The sequence below is a fragment of the Hemiscyllium ocellatum genome, chromosome 3, assembly GCF_020745735.1.
Source record: "Hemiscyllium ocellatum isolate sHemOce1 chromosome 3, sHemOce1.pat.X.cur, whole genome shotgun sequence".
NCBI lineage: Eukaryota > Metazoa > Chordata > Chondrichthyes > Orectolobiformes > Hemiscylliidae > Hemiscyllium > Hemiscyllium ocellatum.
The window spans coordinates 43,707,107-43,731,038 of NC_083403.1; the positions used below are offsets into that span (position 1 = coordinate 43,707,107).

The 23,932-nt window shown below is 40.1% G+C and overlaps 1 protein-coding gene across 1 annotated transcript in view; it reads right to left on the reverse strand.

Annotated features, from left to right (window-relative positions):
• Positions 1-23,932, reverse strand: part of ibtk (inhibitor of Bruton agammaglobulinemia tyrosine kinase) — a 115,034-nt gene that overhangs the window by 11,376 nt on the left and 79,726 nt on the right. The window contains exons 21-26 of the mRNA XM_060849741.1: positions 22,110-22,222; positions 14,796-14,947; positions 9,783-9,937; positions 7,019-7,111; positions 3,614-3,775; positions 303-464 (exon numbers count right to left, since the gene is read on the reverse strand). Coding sequence (XP_060705724.1) covers positions 303-464; positions 3,614-3,775; positions 7,019-7,111; positions 9,783-9,937; positions 14,796-14,947; positions 22,110-22,222 — 837 coding nt within the window. The remainder of the gene's footprint in view (positions 1-302; positions 465-3,613; positions 3,776-7,018; positions 7,112-9,782; positions 9,938-14,795; positions 14,948-22,109; positions 22,223-23,932) is intronic.

Consider the following 23,932-nt stretch of genomic DNA (forward strand, 5'->3'; position numbering starts at 1 on the left):
GCTTTTTTTTGCATAAAAACAAAATCAAGGCACTGTTTGAAATATTAAAATAGCAGATGGCTAAACTTTGTATCAAGTGAATACTTTTAAGTGCTACGGTAGGCATAGTCAGGAACATTGGAGCAGAATGCCAAAAAGGTCAGTAGTACAGTTACAGTACTACTTTATTTTTATGAAACTAGAAGCTCTGCAGAAGAAAATGTACTATGGTTATTAGCGGATTTACATGCTGACCAAAGTATTTATTTTCTTGTTACACTGGCTTTAAAAATAAAAAAAAAACAGGTTTTATAATTCATTACCTGGTAGGTTGTTCATGTTTGTTGCTCAGTTGTTCTTGTTGTTTAGATTTATTATCCAATGAGCCGGAAGACAGGGAGTCACTTGCTCTTTCTGTTGATTTTTCTTGCATCAGTAGTTCACGGAATGATTTAGGGGAAGCAACGTCATTGAAAGGAGTTGCCCTGAGTGAAAGCATTCAGTATCAATTGACAAATTTATCACTACAAACAACAGAACAAAAAAAAAATTCCTTGCATCTTACAAGAAAATAAAAAAATTTATATTAAAGGCAGCATTTTCCATTCAGTTTTCAAACTCCACCTTTCCAAGTTGGAACTAGAGATCCTTTCCGACTCAAAGTGGCATGTGTATTTGCTGTCAAAAGAGAAATGCTGGAAAATCTCAGCAGGTAAGGAGAGAAAAGAGCTGACGTTGAGTCTAACTGACCCTCTGTCAAAGCTAAAAAAAGGGAGAGATAGGGAGGTATTTATACCAGGCTGAGAGAAAGTGAGTCATGGCTCCAGAAGCAAAGGTAGCAATACAGAGGTGATAATGACACAGTGCATAGAGAGATTATAGGGAGATTAGGAGCTATGAATGACCAAGGCTGAAGCCGGTGCTAGGTGACAAAATACGTGGGGGATGGGTGAAGCAGAGACAAAATGGAAAACAGGGCTGAAAAGGGGGAAGAGGAGGGGAAAAAGGGTGATACGAGAGTGGGGAGCGAGAGAAAGATAGAAGAGGTACAGAATAGTGAAAAAATATATAAAAAAGATAAAATAAAATAAAAAATAAATAAAATAAAATAAAATTACAGAGCAGAATGAAAACAGAAGGATCAAGATGGGATAATCATTTGAAATTATTGAAACCGGCAGACTGTAATGTGCCTAGTCGGGAGGTGAGATGCTGTTCCTCCAGTTTGCGTTGAGCTTCACTGGAACATTGCAGCAGGCCAAGGACAGACATGTGGGCATGGGAGCAGGATTGTGTTGAAGTGGCAAGCCACGGGAAGGTCCAGGACCTGATTGCGTACAGACCGAAGGGGCTCAGCAAAGCGATCACCCAGTCGGCGTTTTGTCTCTGATGTAGAGGAGACCACATTGGTCTATTGCATTCGTTGCTACCATATTGAAAAAGAGGTACAAGTGAAATGCTGCTTAATCTGAAATTAGTGTCTGGGGCCTTGGATGGTGAGCATGGAAGAGGTAAAGGGGCAGGTTTTGCACCTTCTGCAATTGCATGGGAAGGTGCCATGTGTGATGGGAGAGGTGTTAGGTGTGATGGAGGAGTGGACTATGTTGTCCCGGAGGGAACGAACTTTGCGGAATGCAGACGGGGGAGGGAAGGGAAGAGGTGTTTAGTGATGGTGTCATGTAGGGAGTTGGCGAAAATGGCAGAGGATTATTCTTTGCAAGTGAAGGCTGGTGGGGTGAAAGGTGAGACCCTATCCTTGTTCGGGGGGGGGGGGGGAAGGGCCGTGGCACGGGAGATGGAGCGCATGCTGTTGAGCGCCCTGTCAGCAGTAGGTGGGAAGCCACGCTTGGAGAAGGAGAACATATTAAGAGCACCACTTTGGAAAGTGGCCTCATCAGAACAAATGCGGCGGAGGCGAAGGAGCTGACAGAAAGGGATAGATTCCTTACAGGACATGGGGGGGGCGGGGGGGGGCGGAGGAGGGGTGAGTGAGAAGAGCTGTAGTCCAGATAGCTGTGGGAGTCAGTGAGCTTGTAATGGATATTAGTGGATAGACTATTGCCAGAAATGGAGACAGAAAGGTCAAGGAAAGGAAGACAAGTGTCGGAAATGGACCAGGTGAAGGTGATGGAGGGATAGAAACTGGAAGCGAAGCGAAGTTTATGAATTTTTCCAGGTCAGGATGAGAACATGAAGCCACACTGAAATAGTCATCGATGTACCAATAAGGCAGTTGTGGGAGGGGACCCGGCTAGGCCTGGAACAAGAAATGTTCCACATACCCCATGAAAAGGCAGGCATAGCTAGGACCCATGCAGATACCCATTGCTACACCTTTGATTTGGAGAAAATGGGACGAGTTGAAGGAGAAGTTGTTGAGAGAGAGAGAGAACAAGTTCAGCCAGGTGGAGGAGAGTGGTGGTGGATGGGAGATTGTTCGGGCAACTTTTTGAGAAAGAGGTGAAGAGCTTTCAAGCCGTCTTGGTGTGGGATGGAGGTGTAAAGAGATTACACATCCATGGTGAATAGAAGGGGATTAGGGCCGGCGAATTGAAAGCAGTCAGTATGTCGCAGGGCAGCAGAGGAATCCCAGATGTACGTTGGGAGAGAGTGAACCAGAGGAGAAAGTGGGGACTGAAGATGCTGGAGATCAGAGCTGAAAATATGTTGCTGGAAAAACGCAGGTCAGACAGCATCCAAGGAGCAGGAGAATAGACATTTCAGGCATGAGCCCTTCTCCTGCTCCTTGGATGCTGCCTGACCTGCTGCGTTTTTCCAGCAACACATTTTCAGCAGTGAACCAGAATAGTAAGGATGGAGTCAAGGTAGGAGGAAAAAGTTCAGTGGGGCAAGAGCATGCTGACACAATGGGTCTACCAGGTCTTGTGGATTTTGGGTAGTAGGTAGAAATGGGCTGTCCAGGGTTGGGAGACTGAGGTTGGAAGCTGTGGTTGGGGTGGTGGTGGTGGTGGTGGTGGTGGGGGTGGGGGGGGGGGGGGGGGGGGGGGGGGGGGAAAGAGGCTTGATGCTCACTAGTGTGGTCATGCTCCAGGGGGAGGTAGGAGGAGGAATCTGAGCATCGGCGCTCAGCCTCTGCGAGGTAGAGGTCAGCACGCCAGACGACAACAGTACCCTCTTTGTCAGCAGGTTTCATGACAAGGTTGGGATTGGACCTAAGAGAACGAAGGGCAGAAAGTTCGGATGGAGAGAGGTTGGAATGGGTAAGAGGGACAGAGAAATTAAAGCAGCTAATGTCCCGTCAACAACTGTCAATGAAAAGATCAAGGGCAGGAAATTGTCCTGGAGGGGTATCCAATTAGGGATGTGAAAGGATCTGTGGAGCAGGGGGTGGGGCCTCTTGCCCCAAGAAGTGAGCACGAAGGGGCGAGGGGAAGGTCAGAGGGTATGGCGAACACACGGCAAGGGCTGGGCTAGAAGAGAGATTGGGACTGTTGGAAGGTGTGTATTTGCTGCAACTGACCTACAAACCCAGTTGACAATAGAGGAAAAGATCGTCACAAGTAAGGGCATTTACCAAGTTTCTATGGTTAATGTATTAGGAAATGGATTCAACAGTAAATGTGACATATATTTAAAAAATTGCATTCTTTCAATGGTTGATACATGAACTTACCAAGCATTTCCTGTCTTCGATGGGGTTAATGGTGCAGACAAAGTTAATTTCATAGGTGTGGTGTCCAGTCTGCAGTTTGTGCTTGGTTCTTTAGCTGCCATTGCAATCATCTTCCTTTGTTTCTGAGAAAGCTTCACTCCATGGCATAACGATTTATTTCCACTGGGAAAATATTGCACAGTTAAACAATCAAATAAACTGCTCTTGCAATGTTACACAGAGTATGTAATGCAAGTTTTATATTGTCTGCTAATTCCTGCTGATATTCAATCGGTCATATCACCAAGGGAGGAAAAAAGGTCCTGCGTTTCTTAATATATTTTTATTTTAAAAATCTATATTTTGTAATGTTATAACAAATACAGAACAATACAAAGACAACAAAGTAAACAAACCCAACCCACCTCATGTACAAATGTATAAATAGATATTAGAGAATAAAAACCCAACTAATTATTAAACTAAATAAATAATAACTAAACTAATAAATAGTAATAACTCAACTCAGCCGAACAAGACACTCATACGTTCACAGTTCCTCCTCAATAGATAGTGGGCTCGAAAAACACAATCATTACGGCTATAAAAGCCTTTGTTAGTGTGGCAGATAAATCTGTGTCCAGGTATTGCAAAAGGGGCTGCCATGTCTTATAAAAATTCTCAGTTTTGTGATGTGCCATACTTGTGAGAAAATCCAAGGGAATATGCTCTCTAACAATCTTACGCCAACCTGACCGGCTTGGGGGTTTTGGATACCCAACCTAGCAAGATATTTAGGGCGGCACAGTGGCTAGCACTGCTGCCTCTCAGCACCAGGGACCTGGGTTCAATTCCTGCCTCGGACCAACTGTTTGTTTGGAGTTTGCACATTCTCCCAGTGTCTGCATGGGTTTCCTCCAGGTGCTCTGGTTTCCTCCCACAGTCCAAAGATGTGCAGGTTAAGTGAACTGGCCATGCTAAATTGTCCATCGTGTTAGGTGCATTAGTCGGGGTGAATGTACAGGAATGGGTCTGTGTGGGTTGCTCTTCGGAGGGTCAGTGTGGACTCGTTCGGCCAAAGGGCCTGTGTTTCCACACTGTAGGGAATCTAATCTAATTCTTTCTTGTGCAACAGTGAGGATACCTGAAAAAAAAAGATTTTCTTATGCGCATCTGCAGGGAACACACTGGGCAAGCCCAGAATGGGAGAGATTGGGTCTTTCTCCATCCTTGCACCCAAAATCCTCGCCACTGCACCCACAACATTCCAGTATGTTTGAAGCCTACCACAAGACCAGAGACAATTGCTAAGAGTGCCATACAGACCTTGCACTTGGGACACGTTGACGATGCCCCTGGTTTAAATTTTGACAGACGGTTCGGAGCCAAGTGGACCCTGTGGAGAATCTTGCCTCCAAAGCATGGGTCCTATTGCAAATTGATATCTTTCTTGCATTTTTCCAAATATCTTTCCATGCTCCTGGAGGAGACTTCAACACCTAGCTCTCTCTCCCACACCCTAGAGAGTTGACCTAACTCATCTGAGGGGGCACTCCACAACTGATGATATAAAGTGCTGACAGAAAAAGTACTCTAAGCACTGAGCACCTTCCTAGTCCTGCGTTTCAAATCAATCTAGAACTTAAACAAATTCATCTGGTGTAAAAACATTTGTGATTATTTAAGAATTCCAATATTTAAGTACTGAAAACCTATTAAGATTTTTACTTAATCTCTTAAATTGTTCACATTCCAAGAGATTCTGTCCAATTGATAAAGGAAATCATATACTAAAGCATAACAATAAAATTTGCATTTTGTATAATGAAGACCTAGTATTTATGGCCCTCTGATTTCATGTTACATAAAGCCCTGGTTAATACAGCAATACATTTCTTTTTCCTGAATAAGTCTATATTAACTCCACCTTCGCCAAAACATACTCAAAAGACTCTGAGGATATAGCTCTTAATGGTGATGCCTGAAGGTACCATGCAAAGAATATTACTTGATAGCTAAGTTCTCTCTCTTATAGCGGTAACCTTCAGAGACTTTAGGAGCCAAAACTGTCAATTTAGAAGGGAAGCACAAGATGGGAATTTCTAATAATCAGATCTAAATACCTACATTTGGTAGGCACAGCAGAAGTACTTTACATAGTTGTCAATCAATGCTGATAAAGAGATATACAGCATTTGATAACAAACGGTAGCCACCTTTATTTGTCCCCTTAGATTCTCACTATTCAGGTGGTAACAAAGAAAATATTCCTATAGCCTCTTAGGTATTAATTTCACCACTCAGTTGTTTCAAACTCATAACCAGTATTAAAACAAGCTTCAATTTTCTGTATCCTACGTTCAAATACAGAAATATATCAACAAACAAGAACCTATTTATAGGATGAGTAGACAGCTGAACTGAAGAAAAAAATTCTCAGTTCAAAAGAAAGTGCACTCATTCAATTTTTTTCCCTGCTTATTGTAACCATTATGTTCAGTATAGATTTTATTAGTATTCTGTAGAGACTGCATATACAATAAACGTGGAAAGAGGAAGGACAGGGAGTAGAATAGTCTCCGGGTATAGGATGAAGGTTAACCACCTCCTGTCTATTATTATATTCAGTAAATGGTTTTCTAAGCTGGATTGTAACATACAATAGACCAAATGTGCTGAATTTTATGCTGAACCAATCCTGCTATATAAATTGGTTTATTAGGCTATGTAGTTGCTTTAAGTAAAAAGTGAGGTCTGCAGATGCTGGAGATCAGAGCTAAAAATGTGTTGCTGGTTAAAGCACAGCAGGTCAGGCAGCATCCAAGGAACAGGAGAGTCGCATTTCGGGCCAGAGCACTTCCTGATGAAGGTCTCTGGCCCGAAACGTCGACTCTCCTGCTCCTTGGATGCTGCCTGACCTGCTGTGCTTTAACCAGCAACACATTTTCAGCATGTAGTTGCTTTAGCCTATAGCCTCAGCCTAATCTTTGCTCTGCTGAACCACCATGTTAGAGTTTTCTAGTTGTTGGTTGAAACATTATGCCTGCCTCCTGGGGAGAGGATTAGTAGATCAGGAGTGTAAAATTGGGTGGTAAAGCAATGTACCCATTGCCTACCTGCTTCTACTGTTTTCGTAACCAGTGGCAGGATACATGTTGTGAGCTAATAGGCCTTTAATCTTTGAAAACTAGTGAAGGATAACTTTGTAAAGGCTTTGGCTTTAATCAGTGCTGAGACAGGAGCCATTTGTAGTTGTGAGTGGGATGCAAAGTTCACTGATGTGCTTACACAATTATTTTGTGCAAAGTCAAAAGCTGGTTGGGACAAAGTTCTAGTGTGTAAAGATGCAGGAATAGAGAAAATAATCAGTATACTAATTTGTGTTTTTAAGTATTTAAGTTGATAACAATAAAGTTTTACACTGACCTTGCATTAGTCTTTGGTGCAGTTTCACATTTTTGCATGTTTTCTTCCATTTCCATGATAGCTCGTAGGCCTACAGTGGGAGGACTTGTAGGACTAAACAAAATGATTAATTTTAGGATGTGTCACAGGATCCCATGGGTCACAAAGAAAAGGACTGAGACAATGATTCACGTTTTAAGTTTACATAGGATAAGTTTTAAATTTGAAGACCAAGAGTCAGAAAAACAGCACAGGGAAATAGACTAACACGGAGGGGGAGCTAGACAGCCTCATACAGGAGATGGACAATGGGCAACTGGCAACCAGCCAGAGGGCAAGACTGACAGTCAACCAGAAAGAGTGCCATACAAACAGAAGCAACAAAACTTTATAGATGAGAAACCTGCACTAAGACTTCAGTAGGAAGAAGTAGCAGAGAAAGCACGATGGATTGGATTAGATTAGATTCCCTACAGTGTGGAAACAGGCTCTTCGGCCCAACAAGTCCACACTGATCCTCCGAAGAGTAATTCACCCAGATCCACTTCCTTCTGGCCAATACATCAACACTATGGGCAATTTAACATGACCAATTCACCTGACCTGTACATCTTTGGACTGTGGGGGTAAACCGTAGCACCTGGAGGAAACCCACACAGACACTGGGAGAATGTGCAAACTCCACACAGACAATCGCCCAAGGCTGGAATCAAACCTGGGACCCTGGTGCTGTGAGGCAACAGTGCTAACCACGAAGAGCACTGGAAAGGGGGACTCTGACAAAATTCTTTTTAAGCAGGAGCTCTAGTCAGCAGTACTGCATCAGCAATCTGATACATAGCCTGTCTGATACTCATTTCCACTTATCAATTGAAAAAATATCACAGAACAGTTAGACAAAGAATCCCGTCCATTTCTGTAATTCAGTGCAAAACAAGTGTTGACCCTTGAAAGTTTTTAATCATTCCACAATAGATTATTCCTAGAACTGCCTTAAGACATGCTTTTGGGATGGCCTCAAACAGATGTGCAAACCCATGGCAAGCTTTCAAGGAAAATATAGTAAGAAAATGCATGTGACAAACAATTCCCCGAGTATCAAGACCTCAAAAGGAGAAATTAAAGGGGAGAAAATAAGGCATTTTTCATTTTGCAATGCTTCCAAAATTATAGATGCCAGAAGAATGGAAGACAACCATTGTTGTAGCATTGCTTAAAAAAGGAGAAAGAGGCAGATGGAGTATTTACAGGCAGTCAGATTGACATTAGTGCTGTGAAAATTATTGGAAAAAAAATTAGGGGCAAGATGAAATCAAATTTAGAAGAAGGTGTGGATTAGTCAGACAGCAATCGATTGCTTAAGGAATGTTGTAGCTGACTATCCTGGTTACCCTCCTTATTACCCACTCAAAAATATTCAATGAAGGCAGGACCAGGGACAAAAACCACAGGATACTGGCAAGTATAGAGGAACAGAGGGACTTTGCAGAGCATGTGTACAGATTTCCAAGTATGGGTGGACAAGTAAATAAGGTGACCAGGAAGGATCACAGGATATAGAAACAAATTACTGCAGATGCTGGAATCTGTACCGAAAACAACAAATGTTGGAGATCACAATAGTCAGTTAGCGTCCATGAAGAGAGAGCAGGCTAACATTTCAAGTCTAGATGACTCTTCAGAGCTCAAAATGTTAGCTTGTTATCTCTCCATGAATGTTGGCAGACCCATTGAGACCTTCAGTATTTGTTGTTTTTAGGTATACAGGATACTTGCCTTTATTAGTCAAGACACAAACAAAAGGATTATGCTTCAAATATATAAAACACTGGTTAGGCCACATATGGAATACTGCACTCAGCTTTGGTCATGGCACCACAGGAAAGATATGAATGCACAAAAGAGGACTCAGGGTACATCCAAGAGGATATTGCTCAGACTGAAGAACTTTCGTTGAGGCAAAATTGGATAGACGAGGGCCATTTTTTCAGAACGCAGGAAAACGGTGGGAGGCCTAAATGAAAACTAAAAAATTATGAGGGACGTAGTTAGAAATTTCATGTCTGCTATATCTATTTCTCTTCCTTGAAGGGTGGCATAAATTTAGGATAACAAAATGCAGGTTTAGAACAGATTCAAGGGGGATCTTTCCACCCTTTGAATGAGGAAATCTGGATCTCAGGACCTGAAAAAGATAGCAGAGGCAGAAACTAAAGTCACTAACAAAGACCTTTAATGAGCACTTGAAATGCTCGAACCTACAAGGGTACTGAATAAAAGCTGGATCAGGAATGATAATTCTCAGACATGAAAGACTGAATAGCCCAGAGTGCTGTAAATCAATATTCTAAATGCCAAAATTACACTATCCAGAACATTTCAACTTTATGAAAATATGTTAAATTAATTTGAGATTAATCATTTCTTGCTCCCAAAAATCTGGAGGTTTATTCTCTCCTCCTTTAACACACCTTTGCAAACAGCCACTTTAACAATGCTTTGGCCAAATACTCTTTGGCTCAATATCTTCAATCATCCCTCATATGTGCTTTGACATGTCTTGATACATTAAAAGATGCTACAGAATTCAGATTGCTGTTATCGTTAATGAATGCCTTTTATAAATAATCCATTCAAAATACATACTTAGAAACATTCTGGACAGGACAAAAATTAAATTCTGAATTTTTAAACATAGACCAAACAGTACCATAAGCTTACTTATACAGACATGCATTTATACATTCAGTGATACATTATAAATCAGAATGCAAAAGATTTATACCTGACAGAATTGGTTACCCAGCCTGTAACACTTCCAGAATTGGATTGAGGAATGGGTTTTAGATTTGACTGTCCCTTACGAGTCCATATTTTCTCATGCATTGTTACCTCTTCAGTTGGATTTTTCAACTCAGAAACATGGTTCTTTTCATCAATCTAAAATGGCAAATAATCATCCATAAAATACCATTGTAAAAATTTTACAAATTACTGAAATTACTGATCAACCTGGTAATTAAATTGTCGTCATTAAGGACCACGGGCAATTACACAGGTTAATAGATAGCTTTTAGGATATTATAAAAGGCTGTAATTCCAATTAAGTGAGTTTCAGGCAATGTCAAACTACAAGAACAAAGTTTTGAAAGAAAAATGAAGTGCAGGATAAATCAGATCTGGCAACACGTGGAGACAGATACAAAGTTAACATTGAGTCCAATAGGACTTCTTCAGAATGGGTTCTTGGCAGCTCACTGGATGGCCAATTCCTTCACACCCATTTCCCAGCACAATTGTTGGAGGGGTCTCCAGATTTTCCCTGAGCAGAGGCCAAATCAGCCACCATCCATCAGGACCGCCCTCTGCCTGCCCCGAGTTCTCATATTAAGCAACTACTCCTTCAACTTCACTCAGTTCTGCCAAAGAAAAACTATTTCTCTAGGTATTAACAGAGATTTATCAATGCTTCCCTTTTATGGAATTATGCAAAACATTGTTTATTACTGCCCTACTCAGAAAAAGAGAGATGAGGGCGGTCAGCCTAAGATACTAATGACTGCCTTTGTGCTGTTTCCTGTTCTCACCGTGAATTGAAAATTTAATTGGCTTTGGTCAGAATTCTACATTTCTTGCATCTTCTTTGACCCTTCCCTCTCTAGACTTCTCAGTCATACAGCAAAGAAACACTCCCTTCAGCCCATTACGTCTGAGCCGACCAACAAACACCAAACTATACTAATCCCATTTACCTAAACTTTCATCCATAGCCCACTATGCTCTGGCATTTTAAAGTGCTCATCCAGATGCTTTCTAAATGTTGAGAGCTCTTGCCTTCACCACCCTCTCAGACAGCATGGTGCATATTTCTATCACCAAATTCCCTCACACCCCCTCTAAGCTATTATTTAATCCTCACCTTACACTTGTGCCATCTGGTCTTAGACAGATCTGCCATAAGTTAAAAAAAATTCTCTCAATCTACATTGTCTATGCCTCAATTTTGTATACCTCAACCAGATTCTCCCCTCAGCCTCCTCTGCTCCAGGGAAAACAAACCCAGCCTATCCAGTATCTCCTCATTACTCAGACTTTCCACCCCATCACCCTGGTAGTTCTTCCCCAGCACTCCTTTCGATACAATCACTTCCTTCCAATAGTGTAACAACCAGAACTGCACATTCCATCTGTAGCCTAACCAAATGTTTTAAAGTTTTAACAATATTTCATTGCTCCTAAATTCTCTGTCCCAGATAATAAGAGCAAATATCCCATATTCATTACCCTATCTACCTGTGCTGACATCTTCAGTGATGTATGAACTTACACACCAAAGGTTCCTTGTTCCTCAGTACTCCCTGGGGGATCTACCATTCATGTATGTCCTCCACTTACTGCACCTCCCAAATTACACCAACAGGCACTTAACAGGATTTAATTCCATCTGGCATTGCTCTGCTCAGTATCAGACTGTAGCCTGAGACCATTCTCATCACTAACAACACTACCAACTTTCAGTCATCTGCAAACGTACTCATTATTTCTTTAAGATTAATCACTTGGATGTGAATTATGTTACAAACAGCAAGGGTCCCAGCACTGATCTCTAGTATGCCATCTGTTAAAAAGCTTCTAATCATAAATACAACCCTCCACCATCACTCCTTGCCTCCTACTTATTTGCAAATTTTGGATCCAGTTTATCAATTGGACTTGGATCCCATGGGGTCTTACCATTTGGAGCAGTCTTCCATGTGGCCTTGAAGTCCATGTAAACCACATCAACTGCAATACCCTCATCAACATATTCAGTCACTATTTCAAATAACTCAATTACTCAATCTCCCTGCTCAATCCCTGCCTTTGCAAATGTTGATTAATCCTGTTCAAGATCCCCCCCCCATCCAAATCATTTCCCTACCACTGATGTCAAACTAGCTGGTCTATCCCTGTTACCCCGTACCCCGAAACAAAGGAACCATATTAAATTATCCTCCAGTCATCTGGCACTTCACATATGGGCACTAAGATCTCATATTTCTCTACCAGGGCACCAACAATCTCTTCCCTTTCCTCCCATAGCAGCATGGGATACACCTCATTAGGCTCTAAAGATTCATATGCCTTTATGCCCACTAAAATATCTACTACCTCCACCTTATTAATCTTAACATGCTCTAGAATTTCACCATCCCAACAATCACAACTCATCTGGGAGCATGTACAATTTTAGGGGCAGGCTTTCAACAAACAGTGATTCAGGAGATAGTTTCAGAGGACCACTCTGCTGAGAGTGGGAGACTATGACAATGTTACCTTTACTAACTAATACACGCCAGATGTCCAGTGACTCCTTAACTAAAGTAAACCTTAACTAAAAACTTTCTCACATTTTACTTCCTGTAAGACACCCAAATTTGGTGTCCACACTGGGGAGACTAAATGCAGACTATAACTGTTTTGCACACAAACTATTCTAAGCTTTCTGCCACTTGTCATTTTAATTATTCACCTTGCTCTCACTCTGATCTTTCTGCCTGTGGCATATTACAACGTTGCAATGAAGCTCAATACAACTCCAAGGAATGGCATCTTTTGACTTAGCACTCCACAGATCTTTGGATCTAATGAGTTCAATAATATTTGATTGTACATATAAATGATAAGTAGTCAATTTGTAACCTCCACTTTGTTGCAAACATTTATTTTGCAGACTTGCATTTTTTACTTTTTCTTTGCATTTGGGCAGTTGTTATCCAGTCACACATATCTCAGAGATCTTTTAACGTTCTTTACTTTAGCCATTACCATTTCCCTTTGTACCATGGATTTTTATGTCACCTAATCTCTTCTGTCCTCCACAGACTCTCTTTTGTCTATCAACTTTAACCTACTGAAATATATTACATTTCTATCTTGACCATAAAATGTTAACTTCGTTTAACTCCACAGATGTCGCATGACTAACTGCGAATTTCTAGCATTTTCCATTTTTATTTCAAGAAATTTACAATTTTAATTATAATATTAGGCTCTGCTTCAGTGTTAGTGCACTGGAAAAAGCATGGCCACCGGCTTCAAAACATTTGGTTAAGGTGCTTTGAACCTTACTGTATCTATGGAAAGCTGTTCAAATATAACTACAACAGTGAGGCATCTACCTGACAGTGGAGAAGTGTTGAAGTATGAGTATCCACAGAAACTAAAGCAGAAACAAGTCTGCCACTTACTAACAAAACAGTATAGTTTTTTTTTTACATTAACCTGCCCAGGAATGTTATAACAACCCTCTGGAGCAGTGGGTCTTGAACCAGGACCTGCTGGCTCAAATGGTAGCAATGCTACCTGTGCACCACATGAGCCCTCTAACTTAACAGCGTAGGATATTTTCTAATCAGTCTGTTCAGAATATTACTACACACCTCTGGAGCAAGGGTACTTGAATATAGGCCTATTGGCTCAGAGGTAGAGACACTACCACTGCAACATATCAGCCCACTAACAAGTTTTTAAAAAATCTGAACTGTTCAGATGTTCTTGGAAGTTCAGAGAATCCCTACTGTGTGGAAACAGGCCATTTGGCGCAACAAGTCCACACTGACTCTCCGAAGAGTCTCTCATCAAGACCCTTTCCCCTACCCTATTACTCTAAATTGCCCTTACTTATGCGCCTAATCTACATGCCCCAGAACACAACGGGCAATTTAACATGGCCAATTCACCTAATCTGCACGTCTTTGGACTGAGGGGGGAAACTGGGGCACACGGAGGAAACCCAAGCAGACAAGGGGAGAATGTCTGTCTGTGTGGAGTTCGCATAGTCACCAGAGGGTGGAATCAATCCCCAGCCTCTGGCACAGAGACAACGGTGCTAACCACTGACCCGATATGACACCCCTAGAGCAGGTGGGACTTAAACCCAGCCCTCTTGACTGAGAGGTAGGGATACTATCACTGCAAACAAGAGCCCGAACATCACGTCTCAAAAAGCTACCAACATTATGCACTACATATAGGTAATTCATTAGTCACATATCTAGAAATTTAATTTGCACCATTATTTTGGTACTTCTATTTCAACTCCAGCACAATAAACAAACACTTTATGAAAACACTTGTCAAAAAACATAAAATGTAACTACCATGCAGATTAGTTCCAAGTATTAGAAAGCTATGCTGTCTAGACTTTGATTACATCCAGAAAATATATTAAATACAGTGCAGAAACAAAAAAAAACTCAAAAATCGCTCAATATTTGTTTCAATACATTTTAGCGAGTTGGTTTACTTTCATAGCCAAAAACGGGTAGCTTACGTCTAAGGAAAGCTGTTTAATGTTGGATAGAAATGTAATTCAGACAAAATATCACTTAAAATAAAGTTTTGTGAAACTAGTACATTTACTCAAATGGCCAAACAAAAGCTATTTTCATTCTTTTGATTCTGATTGAAGTCCTACACATTTTGCAATATCTATTACATCATCTATTTAATCTATTAGAATGTATAAAGTTTAAAAGGGACTCTCTTCAAATAGACTAACATATTCCTTGTTGATGTAACATAACTTACAATATTTCAAATAAAAGTGCTATTCATATAGGACAAAATACACAGAATAGCAGCTAGTCAGTAAGATGGTGAAAATCTGCAGCAATCTACAAAAGGTAGGGGACAACAAGAAATTACTGAAGGATTGCCAAAACACTCCAAAGTTGTAGAACAGTTCAAAACTTGAATGTTTTATCCCGTTTTGTAATCTGCTATCAGTGAGTAGCTGAGTTTGTAGTGCACAGACCTCAGATTTCTCTTGGGAGAGTCCAGCTGAAAAATCAGGTGAAGCTAATTCTCTGGGGCTGGCTACTCCACCAGCATAGCTGCCTTCAGAATCAGACATCAACATTTCATGCAGGGATTCTACCGAATTAGTTTTTGCTGGTCTTTGTAAATCTGCAAGAATAAAATTAAAGTGACCATCACAAAACATTCTTTGTAATGAGAAATCCTGCACAAACCAAATCTTCAACATGTAGACACAACTTAAAATAGATTTGTAGCATATTGAATGCAACATTTTTCCCCAAATTGGCACAAGTAAACAATCAAGGGCAAGGATTAGTCAGAAAGGATATTGAATGTTAAGAATTATTCCTTTGCAAACTTACACAAGTCAACCATTTGTGTAATCTATTGCTAACCATCCAGGATACTAGACCTTCAAGCTGCATTATGTGGCATACAGACAAAACCAGCAAAACTACAACACTGTAAATTTACCTATCAAAAAATGAGGCACATTTCTCAGTCTATTTTTCAGATTTCTTTCAGAAACTGTGAGTACAACATCAAATTGACCTATTTAGGGTTAAAAGAGAATCAAGGAAGCCTTTCAGTTGGAGTCATATTGAGCACAAAGGAAGATGGTTGTGCTTGATGGTGGTCAGTCATCTTAATCATTGGACATCTCAGCAGGAGTTCCTCAGAGTAAAATCCTAAACCAGTCAGTCAGTCTTCAACTGCTTCATCAACGATGTTCTCAATCATAAATGGTCAGGAGGTAGATGTTCAATGATTGCACAACATGCAAAGCAATTCCCAACACGTCATATATAATGAAGCAGTCCATGTTCAAATGCAACAAGACCCAGACAACATCCAGGCTTGGAACAATATGCAGCATGTAAACATTTATAGTCATAGAGATGTACATCATGGAAACAGACCCTTCAGTCCAACTTGTCCATACTGACCAGAGATCCCAACCCAATCTAGTCCCAACTGCCAGCACCTGGCATTTAATCCCTCCAAACCCTTCCTATTCATTTGCCTTTTAAATGCCGCAATTGTACCAGCCTCCACCACTTCCTCTGGCAGCTCATTCCATACATGCACCATCCCTGGAGTGAAAAAGTTGCCCTGTAGGTCCCTTTTATACCTTTCCCCACAAACCCTAAACCTATACCCTCTAGTTCTGGACTCTCCGACCCCAGGGAAAAGACTTTGTCTATTTATCTTATCCGTGCCCTTCATAATTTTGTAAACCTCTATAAAAGGTCACCCTCAGCCTCTGACGCTCCAGGGAAAACAGCCACAGCCTGTTCAGCCTCTCCCTATAGCTCAAATCCTCCAACTCTGGCAACATCCTTGTAAATCTTTTCTGAACCCTTTCAAGTTTCACAACATCTTTCCGATAGGAAGGAGGCCAGAATTGCACACAATATTCCAACAGTGGCCTAACCAATGTCCTGTACAGCCGCAACATAACTGCCCAATTCCTGTACTCTATACTCTGACCAAACGTAGTCTTCACTATCATATCGACCTGCGACTCCACTTTCAGGGAGCTATGAACCTGCTCTCCAAGGTCTCTTTGTTCAGCAACACTCCCTAGGACTTTACCATTAGGTGTATACATCCTGCTAAGATTTGATTTCCCACAATGCAACACCTCACATTTATCCAAATTAAACTCCATCTGCCACTTCTCAGCCCATTGGCCCACCTGAGTAAGATCCCATTTGTAATCTGAGGTACCCTTCTTCATGTCTACTACACCTCCAATTTTGGTGTCATCTGCAAACCTACTAACAGTACCTCTTATGCTTGCATCCAAATCATTTATGTAAGTGATAAAAAGTAGAGGATCCAGCACTGATCCTTGTGGCACTCCACTGGTCACAGGCCTCCAGTCTGAAAAACTACCTTCACCACTACCCTCTGTATCCAAATGGCGAGTTCTCCCTGTATTCAAAGAGATCTAACCTTGTTAACCAGTTTCCCATGGGGAACCTTGTCAAATGCCCTACTGAAGTCCATATAGATCAGATCTACAACGCTGCTCTCAAATCTTCTTGGTTACTTCTTCAAAAAAAAATCAATCAAGTTTGTGAGACATGATTTCCCATGCACAAAGCCATGTTGACTATCCTAAACCAGTCCTTGCCTTTCCAAATACATGTACATCCTGTCCCTCAGGATTCCCTCCAACAACTTGCCCACCATAGACATTAGGCTCACTGATCCATAGTTCCCTGGCTTGTTCTTACCACCTCTCAAATAGTGGCACCACGTTAGCCAACCTCCACTCTTCCAGCACCTCACCTGTGACTATCATTGACAAATATCTCAGCAAGAGGTCCAGCAATCACTTCCCTAACTTCCCACAGAGTTCTAGAGTACACTTGAACAGGTCCTAGTGATTTATCCACCTTTATGCCTTTCAAGACATTCAGCACTTCCTCCTCTGTAATATGGACATTTTGCAAGGTGTCACCATCTATTTTGCAACTTTCTATATCTTCCACATCCTTATCCTTGTACAATACTAAGTGCAGGCAATAATCATCTCCAACAATAAAAAAAATCTGAACATTATCCATTCACTTTCAATGGCATTACTGTCATCTAAACCCCCACTATCAACATTCTGGGGATTACCATTAATCGGAAACTGAAATGGATAAGTTATACAAATTCTACGGCTACAAAAGCAGACAGGCTCAAAGCCTGTCCACCATCTGCAAAGGACAAATTGAAAATACAATGGGGTACCTACTGCTTGCCCAGACGTGTGTAGCTCAAGCAACTGGATACTATTCAGAACAAAGCAGCTCATTAACGATCGCCACATCTGTAAACATTTACTTCTTACACAACTGATGCATAGTCGCAGCAGTGTGCACTATGGATAGAAGAAGTGCTGCTGAAATTTAGCAAGGCTCCTTAGGCAGCAATTTCCAAACCCATAATCACTACCATCTTGAAGGTCAAGGGATGCAGATACAAGGGACTATCAATATCTGCAAGTTCCCATCCACATCACTCATTAAACCCACGTGGAAATATATCATTGCACTTTCATTATTGCTGGATCAAAATCCTGGAAACCCTTAACCGCGTTGCACCTAGTCCGACACCCAAAAGGGCTTCAGCCATTCAAGCAGTCAGCTCACCACCACATTCTCAAAGGCAATGAAGGTTGGGCAATAAATGCTGGCCTAGCCAGCAAAGCTTATATCCTATGAACAACGAGAAAATTTATGTATAAACCCCCAAGGGGTCTTGACAGGGTGCATCTGGAAAAAAAATTACCAAAATAAATAAATGTATATTTTTCTGTGGGAGAATCTAGATCTAAGGGTCAATGTTCAACAACAATAAGTTACCCCCTTAAAACAGATGCAAGTAGAAAAAAGGTTCCGACAGATGATGTCTTTGCAACTGTCAAAAAAAAAAATCAAAGCAGAACCCTCCAATACTTTTGGAAGTAAACAGCTTCTTGATTAGCAAAGGGGTTAAAAGGTCCTCAGGGTGAAACAGGAATGCAGACTAAATCAGATCAGCCACGATCTACTAAATGGTGGTAGGGACCTGAAGAGCCATATGGCTCCTGATTTATATACTCACTCAATCTATAAATAAATATTAAAACTTATTCACCAAATTGCTGGAAACGTGCTGCAAATCTATCCAATTAGTTTCACCAAGAAATCCCACCTTTCAGAGACTGGGATTCAAAGTTGGGGGCGTTTTTCTTCTGTTCAGCCTTTCCAATATTTATTTGGTTTCAGTGTCTGTTTCAGCTATCTCAGATCTGTAGAAGTGCAAGTTCATTTGTGGGCCATATTCTATTTTTTATAGGGTTTTGGTTTTAATTTTGTCCTATCTCAAAAATAAAAATCCACATTATCAGCATTAAATGCTTCAGTTAAAAAGGTTTGGTAACAACAGCACAATGTCTCATCCAATGTCACAATGTCTGAACCTAACTTTTTGGGCTGATTTTCAAGACCCTTACATCTTTGACATCAGGACCTTAGCAAAATCTCTAAATCACAAGTCTACTAGAACTGTCAAGGTCTTCAAAAATACAAAAGAAAACTTGTCTTTTTCTTCAAATTCCCTTATAACATTATTCTACAAATAGAAAAAGAAAAGACTTTCTTTCTATAAATGAGATACAAAATGAAGGGAGTGAAGTTCAAGTTCCAGATCAATGACCAAAACATCTTCCTCCTGTCTGTGTTCTTAATGAAAGTAGTTAGGGAACAAACACTACTCCTAGAATTGTGAAAACATCTGTTACAAAGTGAAAAGATAAACCAGTATGCAAGAGACTAATAAAAAAAAACAAAATTACTCTCACACTGTACTCTTGCAGATCTACAATTTTAGAGTCAAGTTATGATTGTGCATCCAATAGTAGGAAGCAAGTTCTCTAATTAGTCAGAAATGAATTGGATGTTAAGGATTACTCCTTTGCAAACTTACACAAATCAAACATTTGGGCAAGCTATTGCTAACCATCCAGGATTTGCATTGTAGCATACCGACTTGACAAGCCATTGTGTAAACCTTACAAAATGTAGTTGTAAAGATAGTTACAAAGCTTAACACAACAAGTAGTATCTATCCATTACAACACATCCTTCAAAAAGCATCATCTCTAAAGTACAACTTCAGGGTATTAACCATTGTTAGGATAAAAACAAAGTCAGATAATAGAATGAAATCGCATTGCTTAAGTCACCAAGTATTCAACAGATCAATTTTACAAAAGAAAAGCAATAAGGGTCAAGCAAACAATAAAAACTGACTGAGCAAATTACACAACTGGGTTTGAAAAGGTACCAGTTCCAAAAAGCCATGTAACAGGAACTAAGCAATAAAATTGTCAAAATAATTCTACAAATACACAGCCAGTAGTAGTAGTGGAGAAAAAGGCTGATACAATTACAACATGTAAGGAGGCATCTGGATGGGTATATGAATAGGAAGGGTTTAAGAGGGATATGGACCAAATTTTGGCAAATGGGGCTAGACGAGGTTAGGATCTCTGGTTGGTATGGACGAGTTAGACCGAAAGGTCGGTGTCCTTGCAGTACGTGTCTATGATTAATACTCTAAATGTTTAACCTTCTAAAAATTAAGAGTCAAATAAGTATTTTAACTCAAAAATTAAATCTAATTAAAATATTTATTCTTACTCAGAGCAACTTGGCAGTATTAGAAATCTCTGGGAAATCTAGTCCTCTACTTACACCTGGGGACCAAATGTGGAATTTAACTCAGCTTGAATTCTCAGGGTGGACTTTGTTACCAAAATATTCTGCAAACTTCTCGATTTCTTTCATTCAATCTAATTAATGGCATCCTCTAGCCCAATGTTTTGTCTGTTGAGCATTGCTGGTCTAGCTTACCAGAATCTGTTCCACACCAGTTTAAACAGCTTCAACTGCATTCCCAGAGGGCCAGTACCTTAAATATGTTATTCTTCAGCATACTAACCCTATCCACTTCAATACTTCACGACCTCAGCTTCGCGTTTTACCCACAAATTACAAACTTCAAATATCTCTGCTGCTTCCTTCCCTGGCTCCCCCATCATTCTTCAGTTCTTTGTACCACAGAAGCATATCAGTTTTCACAATTCTTTAAAATGTCCAAGATGCCAAACACATTCAAACACCAGCTGACTCTGTTCTTTCCCAAGTGCAAAGGGACCTCACACTTACATGTGCTACACAACCACACACTGGCAAGACCCATATCACATTGCAATGTTGATGTTTCCAGAGCCAAGTACTTCCAGAAACCATTCTTGAATTGATTTTTGTTCCAAGCTACCTAGATTCTGTTGAAGTTCCCTCCCAACAGCATTTTCTTATTGCTCCACTAGTTTCATATTCTCCCCGCAGTCAACTCCCAAAACTAGATCTAAAATCCTCATTCCAGTTACCACGTTGGATCAACATTGCAACAGTTTTTCCCCTCATCCAAAACAGAATAAATTGCAACCTATTCCCCACATATTCCATGCAGAACAATTCTCAAATACCACTGTACAGGAAACATCCAAAAAGCCCGAGAATGTTCCTGTGCTATACTGTTTTATGTAATTAGCAGAAAGAAGAGGGTTTTTCCAGCATGAGCAATCCCATAAAACAATTATAGTAAAAATCCTAATCCTTCAAAATTTATTACAAATCTTTAAAAATAAAGGTATTATCAAACCTCCTAGGAGGCCAGTAGGAAAAGACACTGCATAATAATACAATAACTGGGCACAGTAGATACGTCTTGCATTAAACTGCAAGGCTGTGGAAAGGGATTTCTTCTATTGGGGTTATGGGACATACTGGAAAACCCACCAAGACATCTACTTAGTTTCAGTAATTCTGTTTGGAAAATGGAGTTTGAATAGTGCATGAGTTTAAACAATGCATGAGCATGTAAGGCAATTGGTTGTCCCCTGCACAATGAACAGCTAGCCCAAATTGAATGTCTTGGATCACATGTAGCTCCAGTGGCCACATTATTCTGGCCAGTGGCAATACATCCCAGAAAAATTCAGTACATTCAAACTTTGAAAGAGAAAATTTGAACTCAAAGTTACAAATAAATGTACAGTTTTGATGAAAGTTGCATTTTCAACAAATTCAGAAATTGAAGGCATTTCTCATTTTTCTTTTAAACTTGTGCTGTAGTCATAGAAGTCCATTAATATAATGCCTCAAAAACATTGCTCAGTTAAGTGTCAAGCTAATCTTCTGTAGAACACAAAATGTAACATTCAAGAACAAAACAAACCATCACCACCATTATGGCTTTTGAGCTATTAGGGAAGAATTGTGGATGTGAGAGCTGCTCATATTTAAAGTATGCTGAAAACACTACATTATTTCCTATGTCATCAGTCTCTCCTCCTCTCCTGTCTGATGGACCTATCACTGGGCTCGGTTCACAAAAAAAGGTAGTTAGCCTATGGATCTCATTAGTTGTTCACATGCCAGTCTCAGGAAGTGCTTACAGATACCCAAGTTTAAAAATATTCAGACTGTTCTCAGAGGCTTTCCAAATCACAGCGCCATCTGCCTGTACTCAAATATAGCCAAGATTGAGATTCAAAGGGCAGTTTTCTAAATGACAGATCTACCAGGTTCCTTTCCCAGCTGCTTGAAGAATTTGTATTTGCATAGAACAGCCAGCTTTTGTAGATCTAAAGCTTAACCTGTGCCAATAGAATGCGTTCCAGACCAGAAGCTGCAGTATAACCTCAGTAAGTGCCAGATACTTTCTCCCTCACTATATAGCTTAACTGTGATATGCTCACCTGTTGAAGTTGTGCTCTGAATGAGATCCGATAAATGGTATCCTCCTGAACTGTCAGAACGCCGTCTCTGCTTCTTTTTAGCCTTTACTTTTGCCTTTTTGAAAAGTGTTTCTCTGAAGAGAGAGACAAAAAAAAATTACCTCTTGCTTCCAACCACAAACGTGACACCAAGCGCAGGAATAAAATTTAATGTTCCTCCACATTTGCTCACCTAAATATATAACGGCAGACTTACAATAATATTTGATCTATGGAATCACAGAACAAACCATTTGTAACAATGCTAAATTTAAGATAGGTGTATCTGGACCCAGTTAATGTAATTGAAAAATGTAAAATGAAACATTAAATTATGACCTGAATTATGGAAAATTGTTGAATTCTCCAGTAAGCACAAGGTAGCCTTGTTTTACATTACTTTACAATAAAAACATTACCACATTTAGAATTGTTTTATTTGCTACCTTACAAAAGATCAAAATTTTAAAGCAGTTAATTTTTCGAACTCAGACTTCGGTAATCGATTAATTATAGAGTAAAAATCATTGAAATTGTACCATTAAAACAAACCTTAGAAATCCACATTGATGCATACTTGTTTAATCTATCCTAAAAATATCGTAAATATCTAATATGTGGGTTGGTTAGTTCATTTAGCTGGACAGATGGTTTGAGATGCAAACTGATGTCAACAATATTGAATTAATTCTTGCACTGGCTGAAGTTACCATGAATAATGGCTACCATTACCATCACCTTTACAAATGTTCGATGAAAGGTTTTGACAGCATCTATGTTCAATAATACTTAAATTCTACACTATCAAAGATAAGACTTCACAGTGCACTTATTCCTGTAGAATAATTTCTTTTTAATTCCCACACCATATTTTCTATCCTCAATATTTCAAAGTAACACCAATTCACCTGACCTGCACATCTTTGGACTGTGGGAGGAAACCAGAGCACCCAGAGGAAATCCACGCAGACACAGGGAGAATGTGTAAACAAACACTGTCATCAGAGGCTGGAATCGAATCTGGGTCCATGGAGCTGTGAGGCAGCAGCACTAACCACTGAGCCACCATGCTGCCCACTAACCAAAGTTTCTCCTTCCTCCCCACTAACATACATCAACTGGGCAATACAGTATCGACTGATGTTCCATGTCACTGGACACCAGCACCTACATAAAATACATTAGGATATCCAACATCAATGTTACTTCATGAATACGTCATAACAGTGCCAGTCCCTGTCCCTCATTAGGAGGCCAAGTCCCAGTTTTAACTATAGTTGAAAAAGCCAAAACAACCAGTTTTCCAATACTTGGACCGGAAAACCTAAAAAAAGTACTAAAGGCTACATCCCCTTTATCACTGAATACTTCAATTATAATCTCAGAAATAATTGCTGTTGAATGTACACTAATCTACTGTTACATTTACCCTTATTGGTAACAGTTCATCCAGGAATCTAGAAGATTCAGTACAAAGTAGCTACGAATTCCATGGCGATCAGTAAAATTTAAACTCAATTCTATTGCTCCCTCAGCTGGTGTAAATCAGAAGTGACATGTCTAAACTCCAAGAGTTCCTTATAAAGAGCCGAGCATAAAACACAACTTGTAAATATACAGAATCAATAATTACCAATACAGCACTAGCACAATAAAATATTAGAACCAGATTTGCTCCTTCATGAATACATTTTAAAATATATTATGAAGTACAAGAATACATCACCATTTTACAGATCAACGACAAGCTGCAGAACATTCAAGTAGTCAGCTGTTTTTTTTAAAAAAAAGACTAGTCAATAAAG